An 11,774-nucleotide genomic window follows, 5' to 3' on the forward strand; every position below is an offset into this window, starting at 1 on the left:
GACCTTGACCCAAGGTCATTTGGGCAAGGTCAAGGTCACTGGCAGAAAAAATACAAAATTGGTATCTGGTCCATATCTTTTTTATGGGGAAACATTGGAAGTTCTTACATCACACAAAGAATGCCTAGGACCTAAGGGTGTGTCATGACCTTGACCCAATGTAATGACGGCAAGGTCAAGGTCACTGGCAGAAAAAGTGCAAAATTTTTGTCCGGTCCATATCTTTGTTATGGAGAAACATTGGAAGTTCTTAATTCACACAAAGATTGCTTATGACCTAAGGGTATGTCATGACCTTGATCCAAGGTCATTTGGGCAAGGTCAAGGTCGTTGGGAAAAATAGTGCAAAATTCGTGTCCAGTTATTATCTTTCTTATGGAGAAGCATTGAATGTTCTTTACACAAATATTGCTTAGGACCAAAGGGTGTGTCATGACCTTGACCCAAGGTCATTTGGGCAAGGTCAAGGTTATTGGCAGAACAAATGCAAAATTCGTGTCCGGTCATTATCTTTCTAATGGAGAAGCATTGATTCTTCTTACTTCACACAATTATAGCTTATGACCAAGAGTTTTTAAAAAATAGAGCAGTTGTTATTTATAGAAAATGGATGGTGAAATTGACATCCAATATTTTCTATAATTGGAAAAATACACGCATTATGATTTTTATCTTAGCGGGGGGTATCAATTGTGAGCTTGCTCACAGTACCTCTAGTTTGAGACTGCAGTACTTTTTTGAAGATTGATGCAAGGATAATTTCAACATTATTAGATTACTTGAGTTAACCAGGTGACCTAATGCAATTGGTCTTTGTTGCTGTATGTGTTAACAATTTTAACTTCTTCTTGAAAACTACAAGGCCAATTGCTATCGTTTTTGGTGTGAAGCATCTCTATGGCAAGAGGAATCTAAATTGTGGAATTCATGGCTTTACCTCTCCTGGAGCTTCATAGGTAGGGCCAAATATGTGGGGAAAAAAGCCACCATTTTCAAAACTGTTCTCTACTCATGCACATTGGGGACAAAACAGAATGCATGGTTATGATATCCATGAAGCCTTCTACGAAAAGTATTGAAATTTATGACCCCTGGGTCAGGGGTTCAGACCCTAGGGTGGGGGTCAATATGGCCATATTATATATGTATTTACTATGATAGTAAAATGTTAAAAATCTGAGAAATTTTTTTTCTATTCCCATAAATATTTGTGAAAAACTGAATGCATGGTTATGATGTAAACAAAGTTCTATACCTAAACTGTGAAATTCAATATCCCTTTGACAGGTGTTCAGGCCAATATGTCCACATAGTAATAATGTTTTGATTTATTTATATTTTCTCATAGGCATCGGAACTGGGGGGGGGGTTATACCTAACCATTAGAAACGTAGCATGATGGAGGGTTCAACCCCCCCCCCCCCCCAACACTTTTTCACGCAGGAAAGATTATTTCCCCCCACGGATTAGGATTTCCATGATATTGGGAATTACTTTTTTCTCAATATTTCTGAGGATTAGTCTAGGCCCCCCACTTTCAATTTGCTTCCAACGCCAGTGTTTCTAATGCACTATAACAATTGTTGGAAATAGAGTCATGCATTGTTATTATGATTATAAAGTCCTGATGTTAAATTGTGGAAATAATATCACTGCCCAGGCCTTCAGGGCAGAAGATGAGGCTTTTTATTGGGGGGGGGGGGGGGGGGGGGTGATGGTTAAAATGCAAAGGCTTAAAATGCAAACATGAGACTCTCTGACATGTCAATCTAAGGACTATGGTACTCGGGTGACCATCAAGGCTTGTGGACCACTTGTTAGTTTTAAGACACTGTTGATACAGCTCTTGACTGTGTGCATCTCTGTAGTTGTCAAATCTCTGAAGTTACAAAATATCTGGAAGTTATTGAATTATTTCTGCAGTACAATCAATTATTAATGTGCCAATTTTCTTATTAAGGTTGTTGGCTGAATTCAAACAAATGAAACCATAAATCCACAGGCACCTGATGTTATATATTTTTCTCATAATTAAAATAAGTGCCCTATACTTTGTACATGATGTTATATATTCTTCTCATCTTAAAAATAAATACCCTATATCTAATAATACATGCACATTATTAAATATAGGGTATTTATTTAAATTACGAGAAAAATATATAACATCAAGTCCCTAGTATAGGCATTTGTTTTTAATATTATCATGAGAAAAATATATAATGTCAGGTGCTCATGGATTAATCCTTAAAGATTGTTTAAATATATAATTCAATATTACCTACTCTAAAAAAAATTATACTTCATGGCAAAACAAGATTTTTAATCTCCATCAAAAACTCGATCAATTTAACATCTTTAGATATTTCCCATAAGGATTTGAGGTTTGAGTTAAAAAATAAATTTTTTGTTGATATGATCTTTGAGCAATTGAACAAAATCTCATCCTCTAACTCAGGAAAACTTCATTTTTACAGTAAAATATTAAATACTTACGAGTAAGATTACTTAAAGTTTTCCTTGAAAAAGCATGAAAGATGCCAGCTAACAAGATTAAGAACAAGAGCACATTCACTGCTCATTGAAACAGGTAGATATTGTAAACCAATTATCCCAAAGGAAAAACGTTTATGCTATGCTTGTAAATTATTAGTCGAAAATGAAAAACATTTTGTACTTTACAGTCCTGTATAAGACAATCTTCGATTTCATTATTGTGATATTTTCAATGATAAATTGTACTGTGGTATTGATCCCATAAAAGAACTTGTTAATCCATGTGATTATAATACTACAAAACGTCTATGTATATACTTGGGTAAATGTTTTATGCAGAGAAAACAGTTTCAGGGACTATGAAGTATAAAACTGTCTTGCATGCTATAGCCTTTATGTTATAATGTTCTTTTGTCATTTGATTTCATTTTGACTGTATGCCGACATGGTGATGTCAATAAACCATTGAATTGAATTGTCTAGTAGTTGATAAAATGGCACGAGTTAACATACTCTTAAATTTTGAACATTTTATTTCTACTCGAGTGAAATTTAATATAATACAATTTCCATTTACCGGTAAAGGTGATGATATTAGAAAATTTCACACAGTTCTTTAGTGTCACAGCAAATACAGTTTTTAAAAGAACTCCACGCAACTCTTACAGTTCCAATATTTGAGAAATAAAGTTGTGTATTGTTTCACAATCTTGACTCCTCTTTCCACCATTTACATAATAAAAAAAAAATAAACAACCCTACATAAATTGCGTCACCACTTTATTGTTTCAGCAGCTCTCGAAGATATGCAAAAAATATAAAATAAATAATCATTCAACACCCATCTTTGAACATATTCAACAATAAACAACAAAAGTTTGAAAGCACTTTCACAAGTATAGATCTATCCATACAAACAGCTAATTAATGTCACTACTAGATATAAATAAGCATGCACTCTGTTAATTAGATCTCCGTTAAGATGTCTCAGTGCCCTGTTCCTGAGAGCCTCTTTCTGATTCAGCATCCATGGGTTCCTGACCCGATTCTTGATTCGATTCACTGGAGTCCATTTTGGAGGGTTCTTGCTCTTTTGGTTGGTCCTCAACAAAAGCTTTAAGGTCCAACTGATCAAGAAACGACTGAATGTCCTTGACCCCTGATCGCCGCGCCTGTCTCACGGCCTCATTATCACCCGCTTCAATGCCGTCCAATTTCAGAATACTTCTGTTCAACATTTCTTCCAAATATTTGTACTCTTTGTCAGACTTTTTCCCTGTAAATGAATTCACTCGGCCTTTGATATGGTCTGCCTCATCCACTATTCTCCCAATTTTTTTCAAGTTTTCCTCATGAACTTTCGATTCTGATGGGGCACTGTCCATTTGATCCCCACTTTCTCTGGGTGCAGTAGGGGGTACCTCCGACTCTACACTCTCACTCCTCTGTTCTTTAGGGACCTCCGAGGCGTCTTGTGATTTCTGTGATTCTGTTGGCTTAAATTGGCGCCTCACCTGAGGAGGAGTTTTCGCCTGATACTGCTGTTGTTGAGGTGGGGGCACCTGATTTGTCGGAGGTTGGGGTGGAGATTGATACTGCTGGGGTGGCTGATATTGCTGTGGAGGGACAGGATACTGTTGATTCTGCTGGTGGGGGCCATCATATGGTGGCTGTGGCATCTGAGGCCCACTCTGTTGGTGGTAGATTGGAACCTGATGTGACTGTTTAGGTTTTTGTTGGAACTGTTGCTGTGGATAGCCCCCCTGAGAGGTCGCTGGGTGTGTCCCCTGACTCTGGGAGGACGGGGGATATCCTTGCTGGGGGTAGGGAGTTTGACTGGCCGAAGGATTCCCTTTGTAGAATGTATAGCCCTGGAGATCAGGGTGCTGACTGTGAGATTTTGAAGACACGTGTTGTACAGGGATTTCTCTCACTCCTTGGAAAGGCTGTGGCATTGGGGGTGTGGCAGGTGGGGGGCTAACTCTCTTTGGTGACCCCACAGTCACAGGGGAGTGCATTCGCTTTGGGGACACCCGTCCAGGGGACCCCACTCGGTGACCAGCCTGGTGTGTCCATTTCTGAGGTCTAGAACTTTCATGAAATACTGGTATTTCTCTGGTGAAGAAAGAATTCTGCTCTGGGAATCCAAAGCCGCACTGTCTCTGTTAAAATAAAAGTTGGAAACAGGGTTAGCTATTATCACATATATAAGGTCATATTTTTCTACAAAATTAACATGATAAAAAATATTAATTTTAATTACACTGATATTTTAATGAGAATGTCAATTATTCTAATATAAACTAAGAAAACCTTAACGCTGAATGGATCAAATAATTATTTTAGGCCCAGTGATGGGCACCCAACCCTACCCCGAGGTGACAGCACAAAGCTGATCTTTGACACCTTTAGTTTCTCAAGAGAGTCTCACTATTAAAAGATCCCTTGTTACAATTTCACTAGCTTTTCTTTAATAAGTTAATGCATTTTGAAACATGAATTATTGTAAACAAGGTAATTAATTACCGACATGAGCAGGTGATGAAGAAACACTTAATCATCCTTACCATTTTGTTTCGTGGATCTTCCCAGCTCGTGGTTTTAGTGTTATGGTCAATAAAGTATGGCCAACCTGTATTTCTATCGTGTAATACTTCCCAACCGGGCGGCAGATCGTCGAAGTTTGTGTTCGAATAAGGGTTTCCGTAGAACTGTCGACCAGCCATGTTTGGGCCTCTATATAACTGTTTTTCTCGATGCTTCTCAAAACCTCCAGAGGCAACTACAGCGCCACCTCATTCGGGAAAGCTCCGGAAGTTTCGATGGGCTATAAATAGAACATGTAAACAGAACAGCATGGCGAACAGACCGCTTACCTTTGATGTCATTAAAGGTTTTAATGGCATCTATATACGGGCACCTGATGATATATACCGGTATACATGTATATTTCTAGAGATATTCTAATATCAAGCTCTGTATCAAATAAGGGTTATGTTTTTTTTGTTTCAGGAAAAATATACGCCAGGTGCCTGTACATGTGCAATATATTTGTACCTAGCTGTCGTATTATTATTAAGATAGGTATATTTGAAAAGCAGTACTGTATATATGGCTCAAATATAGAATATACATGTACATAACATCGTTGACATATTAGAATGTATACTAAAAGAAGCCTAAAAGGGGCATTATACAAATTTCAAAGACAACGATTTTAGCTCACCTAGATATAGCTGAGCTAAAAGTACAAATGCACAGTGATGTATGTATATACTATTGCCTTTCTGTCAGCTGTCAGCTAACTTACCTTCGCTGCACAGCCCAATTTCACCCCAAAGTCGCAAAGCAGGGTCAATATATGTACATGTACGATCCCCTTCCGTCTTGCTGTGGTTCAAAATATGTTTAGAGCTCGAGGAGACTGACCTTGGATGTGACGTAGGAGGGGCTATGCGGACTCTGGACCGCGTTGCTTGGGACGATGGTTTCGTTCATGCAAGCTTCCAACCAAACTGTGAAACATCCCGGAGTTGAACAAATCACTGATGTATAGTGATGGAGCTGCGGACCCCTTATGTTTAAATATACCAAGGAGAGAGAGAGAGAGAGAGAGAGAGAGAGAGAGAGAGAGAGAGAGAGATTTTATCATATAATATTGTAAATGTCCATGTACAGTTAATATATTTACAATAACTTTACATTAACTGCCGTCAATTTTCATCATCATCTGACTTGTACAATATGTACAGTGAACGATGTTTTATACAATGTGTACAGTGAATGATGTTTTGTACAATGTGTACAGTGAATGATGTTTTGTACAATGTGTACAGTTAGTCAATACTTACAGTGAATGATGTTTTGTACAATGTGTACAGTGTACGATGTTTTATACAATATGTACATTGAACGATGTGTTGTACAATATGTACAGTGAATGATGTTTTGTACAATATGTACAGTGTACAATGTTTTGTACAATGTGTATAGTGTACGATGTTTTATACAATATGTACAGTGTACGATGTTTTGTACAATGTGTACAGTGTACGATGTTTTGTACAATGTGTACAGTGAATGATGTTTTGTACAATACGTACAGTGAATGATGTTTTGTACAATATGTACAGTGAGTGATGTTTTGTACAATGTGTACAGTGTACGATGTTTTGTATAATATGTACAGTGAGTGATGTTTTGTACAATGTGTACAGTGTACGATGTTTTGTACAATGTGTACATTGAACGATGTTTTGTACAATGTGTACAGTAATTGATGTTTTGTACAATATATACAGTTAATGATGTTTTGTACAATATGTACAGTGAATGATGTTTTTTTGCAATATGTACAGTGAGTAATGTTTTGTACAATATGTACAGTTAATGATGTTTTGTACAATATGTTATTACCGACCGCCAGGTGCATTTTAAACTTGATCCCTCTGAAATATCAGAATTTATTAAATTGATTGTTAGTTTATTAGTTCGCTTGTTGTTTTTCTTAATTGTGAGTACACTTTTTTCCGATCGTTTAATGGTCAGCCTATGTTGCGAGAGAAACATTGGACAGCATGTGAAATAATGAAAATATACATGTAGTTCCTTAGATTAATGCAGTCATTTATTTCAATCTCAGCACCACTTTACAATGGTACACAGAGATTATAATCACACGGTATATGATTAGTACATACTATTAAACATCGCATGCATGCGTGAGAAAAAGAACAATAAGTTATTTGTACGTATAAAAGATCATGCAACTCTGATCGACTCGATCGTAATTATTAATACAAATTTGAGGTATGTAGACTGATTAAGCGGGGAGCATTTCGTATTTATTTCACTACTAAAAGGCATAATTTTTTGGGAAAAAAACAATAAAAAAAAGCAACAACAACAACAAAAAACAACATATTAATTCTTTTAATTATGTTTTATAGGTTCGAAATCTACAAAAGCGATCCCATCTTTTTTCTGATAATGTATTTTTTAAACATATTCTCAAATTTTGATTCTTTCTTGTATATTCTATATGTACAGTATACTTATTTTAAATACTTTTAAGGTGATCGATTGAAGAATAGATTGCCAATTTTGCTTAAATTGATCTACCAAAGAAAATTTTAGTTTTATTTTCAGCCATTTGTAAGTTCATATTGAACATAATCTAATAATTGAACAATTCAATGCACAGCAATTTTTTTTCTTTATAACAGGGGTTTTCATGCAGTGAATGTTCTTATTGTGTATTACACAGGAATACACATAACTATATATATTGGGGAACAAATAATAAAGAGCTCCACTATCTGACAACCAAGCTTCTGTGGCACAGACAATATATTTACAATAAATTCCAGTGTCCGTGGTTTCCTTCGCCAAATTTTTACAGTTCAAAGCCCTGACTTATATCCAGTTCTAAGACGAATTTTTCGTTAACCAGTCCAATGGTTTGCTCTGACCTACTTTATGGGGTTAATAGGCCTATTCCATGACGTAGAGGAAAATAAACACTGCAGACGCATTTTAGCCAGATAACAATGTCGCTCTCGGCTGTGTCCCGTGTGTTTTGTCGATCAGCTTTTCGATTTCAACAGATCAACAAACTCAGGAATGTCCATGCGGTCAACAAAGTCTCGATCTGCAATACACAACCATTTCGTAGGACGTCCACTTGTCGCTGTAAGTTTTGCTCGAATTTCCTCAGTCGTGTATTGTGTGACTCGTCATATCACTAAAATCACTGGTTTACAGGAATCAAATTCACATAACTTTACTAGAAAGAACAGTCTGACACTTAGCTGAATAATTACCAGTTTTGAATTTTCAAAAAATACAGAGGAAACATGAGTATTTAAAACAGGTGACTATCGGAAACGAGGCAGCACGATATGTAACGCTTTGTTGTTTGATTTTCAGTTTACTCAACTGAAGTGGAGTCGGATGACCCACGAACATTCACTGATACCGAGTGGGAGAAACGCCTCACCCCTGAGCAGTACAGTGTGACCCGAGAGAGAAAGACTGAGGAGGTACTAGCTTGCTGCATGGTCACTATCCATAATGGCTACTCTGAAATCAAATTTTTATGATCATTTTCTCTGATAGGGTGGTAGTTTGACACCTTACTGTCCTTAGGCTAGCAAATATTTTTACAGGACATGTTGAAGGAATTTTGATTAAATATTTACTGCTGGGGTATTGGAGAACAGTTGAGCCTTTATATTGACAATTTCTTTATTATAAGATGCAGAATGAAATCTCTGAGAAAATGTTTGATGATGGATTAGAGAAATTCAATTTCCCCCTTATAAAGAAATGTTTATTGTATTTTTGGGGGTGCCCAAACAATGATTTATTTTTAAGGACACACATCTGCCAACATGAAAAAGGTTTCTTAACAAATTAACCAATCTTGTCACTTCCATATTAATTACTGTATTTTCAGCCTTTCAGTGGAAATTATTTGAATCATTTTGAGAAAGGCACGTACCACTGTGTATGCTGTGACACGGAACTCTTCAGGTAAAATGTTCTGCAAATTGGATTCCAATTTTTTGATATAAGGGACAGAGGGAGAGGACTTTTGTTTACTATAGGTTCTCTTTTGAGCGAGTTTTATTGTAATATATATATATGTCGTTATTTATTCACCAATCAAGGGCCCTCAGGGGGCATATACAGTAAAAAAAAAAAAAATATCATGATCATAGCAAATAATGAATAAAATAATAGCCCAGAATGTCCAGGTTCATATTACAGGCAACAATATGCAAAATGATTCATTAATACAATGAAATATATGTATGGGATTAACGCATTTAACTGTGTGAAATAATATGTAAACACAACAGCTATATAAACAGAAACAAAGTGGCCTGAAAACAGAGAGTACCAAGGGACGGTGCCTGCACAGTCGATTAGACTGGTCTACTTGTACTCAAAGTGTTCAAGCCAGTATGCTTATACATAACATAACCCCCCCCCCCCCCCCACAAAAAGTAAATACATTGCATATTATATATTTATATATAACTATAACCAATATATTCCACCTTTAAGAATCATTTCACTGAGTTGTACAAGTACTTGTAAATCTTCATTTGTTAATTTATATATTATTTCATGTATTAGTGGATGAAATGTTAATGTATTTTATGTCTTTTCATCCACAGTTCTGATGCCAAGTACGACTCACACTGTGGTTGGCCGTCCTTCACCGAGGCTTACGGAACCAAAAATGGAGACGAATCGATGTCCCATATCTTACGTCGACCAGACAACAGCATTGGAATGATTCGCACAGAAGTTATTTGTAAAAACGTAAGTTTCTAAATACATGTATTGTTAAGATAAGATTGGAATTTTATTAAAACAAATGAGGTTTTTAATGCCGCACGATAACTGATATGTACATTGTACTGTTCACCATGTCTGTCAATGTAAAATCACAAGTTTCGTTCAAGTATTAGTGAAAGGATTTGTAAATTTGAATTATTTTTTATGTTTTCCTTTAGTGTGATGCCCATCTAGGTCATGTGTTCGATGACGGTCCCGAGCCCACTGGACAGAGGTTTTGTATCAATAGTCTCTCTCTTAAGTTCAAGTCCTACAGACCATAGAGTGAAATATCGCTGTGTGCCTAACCCAGATAACTGTATGTATCCAACGATGGCCAAAACATGACATACCTACTCTTTTGACATTCAGTGGGTTTTTTTTGGGGGGGGGGGGAATGTTTTTTGACACAGAAACTATCTTTAAAGTTGATTTCTTTGTATCTTACCAAAAAATTGTAATAATTTACACTACTTGTAAACTAAGTAATTTCTGGCTCTGGAAAAAGTGGTTTTTTTTTGTAATACAACCATATACAGTAAAATACATGCAGGTCTGTATTTTGTATGTTGATCATTAATTAATCTGATTCACACGAATCTCTCTTTAAACACAGTTATGTTCAAAGCTCAAATCTGTATTATTTTTGTTTTGTTCATTTTTTTAGGGTTTATCATTACAGATTTGTTTTCTCATATCTGATGATTTGATTTTTTGCAAGAAAAATTTGTTATTTTTACATTTTGTTATGAGATAATGTTGGTTTTACAAATTTTATATTCGACACATAACAGATATATACCGGTATTCCTGATGCAATCAAAAATGGTTAGATTAAAATTCTATACAGTTGTTTTCAGGAAGTCAAATTACTGTGGTTGTGTTTTTTTATGTGACTTATGTAGAGCAGTATATGTTACTGGTGATACTTTTCATTATTTCAAGTTTTCATTTCTTAAATTGAAATATTTTCTTTTCAATCAAGGGGAAGGGGTTCCATATCTCTTTAATAGGCAAGTACGTGTGATAGTTTTCTGGATATAAAACCAAAATATATCCATTTTAAGTTGTGGAACTTGAAAAAGGAGAGACTATGGAATTAAACATGTCATATTGACTACAGTTTATTGTGGAAGTTGTGTCAAAAGGCCACATACAGCATTATTTACAAATACGTTTTGTTATAATTATAATGGAGGAGATGGAAGATATTTGATCTTTTATAGGAGGAATTGTCAAAGATGCTACTGAAAGAAATTAGTATTGTGCATCTTTTACAAACCACAAACAAGTAGTAAGAGGGATACCCATAGAATGGATGATGTAACAATTAAATACATTTGTGGGACGGTCAGGGAATTTCTCGAGTTTGACCTTGATATTTTTGCTACAAGCCCAAGTCAAAACTGTAAAAAAAAATTTTGCAAAGTATATAGAACCATTTGAACAAGGCCTTAGACTTTCTGTAGGACGTAGCCATCATTTCTTGCGTCAAAACATGTTAAAAATGACGCTGGATTGAAGTTAAATATGCACCGATTGGGTAGTCTTAGCTCAAAAGCCAGACAAATCGTCTTGATTTCAATTAGCTTTCACTGAGTGGGCAGCAATGAAATAGACAGGCATACGTCACATTGCTGTTTGACACAACTACCCAAAGTCCAAGCTCTTGTTATAATGGTTCTACATGTACTTATATGTACAGAATGTTCTGTTGTGTATGTAAGTTACATGTAATAAAAATGTTATTTGGTAAGGTTTTGAATTTTTATTTTGGGAGGGGGAATAGGAGAAAAGAAGATTTGTTTAATTTTGTGTGTGGGTTTTTTTTATTATATTATAATTATTATTTTTTTTTTTTTTTATAAAATTGCAATTTCTTGTGCCATTTTGTTTTTTTTCAAATGCCAGAATTGATGGTGCTGTGTTTG

General features: G+C 35.7%; 2 protein-coding genes across 2 annotated transcripts; one reads left to right on the forward strand and one right to left on the reverse strand.

The window, feature by feature from the left end:
- Positions 1-3,259: 3,259 nt before the first annotated feature.
- On the reverse strand, positions 3,260-5,274 carry LOC105334580 (BAG family molecular chaperone regulator 3). The gene is made up of 2 exons (XM_011438102.4): positions 5,064-5,274; positions 3,260-4,658 (listed from the first exon to the last, which is right to left on the reverse strand). The coding sequence occupies exons 1-2, from the start codon at positions 5,220-5,222 to the stop codon at positions 3,474-3,476; spliced, it is 1,344 nt and encodes a 447-aa protein (XP_011436404.3). The 5' UTR covers positions 5,223-5,274; the 3' UTR covers positions 3,260-3,473.
- A 2,580-nt stretch (positions 5,275-7,854) lies between these two features.
- LOC105323572 (methionine-R-sulfoxide reductase B2, mitochondrial) lies at positions 7,855-11,702 on the forward strand. The gene is made up of 5 exons (XM_011422630.4): positions 7,855-8,187; positions 8,425-8,537; positions 8,954-9,030; positions 9,681-9,828; positions 10,023-11,702. The coding sequence occupies exons 1-5, from the start codon at positions 8,046-8,048 to the stop codon at positions 10,125-10,127; spliced, it is 585 nt and encodes a 194-aa protein (XP_011420932.2). The 5' UTR covers positions 7,855-8,045; the 3' UTR covers positions 10,128-11,702.
- Positions 11,703-11,774: the final 72 nt, after the last annotated feature.

This window comes from Magallana gigas, chromosome 5 (genome assembly GCF_963853765.1).
Source record: "Magallana gigas chromosome 5, xbMagGiga1.1, whole genome shotgun sequence".
Classification (NCBI taxonomy): domain Eukaryota; kingdom Metazoa; phylum Mollusca; class Bivalvia; order Ostreida; family Ostreidae; genus Magallana; species Magallana gigas.

What these genes read in the sequence shown, in the direction of transcription:
- LOC105334580 (XM_011438102.4), bottom strand. Translation starts at nt 5,222, where the DNA reads ATGGCTGGTCGACAGTTCTACGGAAACCCTTATTCGAACACAAACTTC. An exon ending in AAGATCCACGAAACAAAATG is followed by an intron (nt 4,659 to 5,063) that starts GTAAGGATGATT and finishes TTATTTTAACAG; the next exon opens with AGACAGTGCGGCTTTGGATT.
- LOC105323572 (XM_011422630.4), top strand. Translation starts at nt 8,046, where the DNA reads ATGTCGCTCTCGGCTGTGTCCCGTGTGTTTTGTCGATCAGCTTTTCGA. An exon ending in TAGGACGTCCACTTGTCGCT is followed by an intron (nt 8,188 to 8,424) that starts GTAAGTTTTGCT and finishes TTTGATTTTCAG; the next exon opens with TTTACTCAACTGAAGTGGAG. An exon ending in CAGAAGTTATTTGTAAAAAC is followed by an intron (nt 9,829 to 10,022) that starts GTAAGTTTCTAA and finishes GTTTTCCTTTAG; the next exon opens with TGTGATGCCCATCTAGGTCA.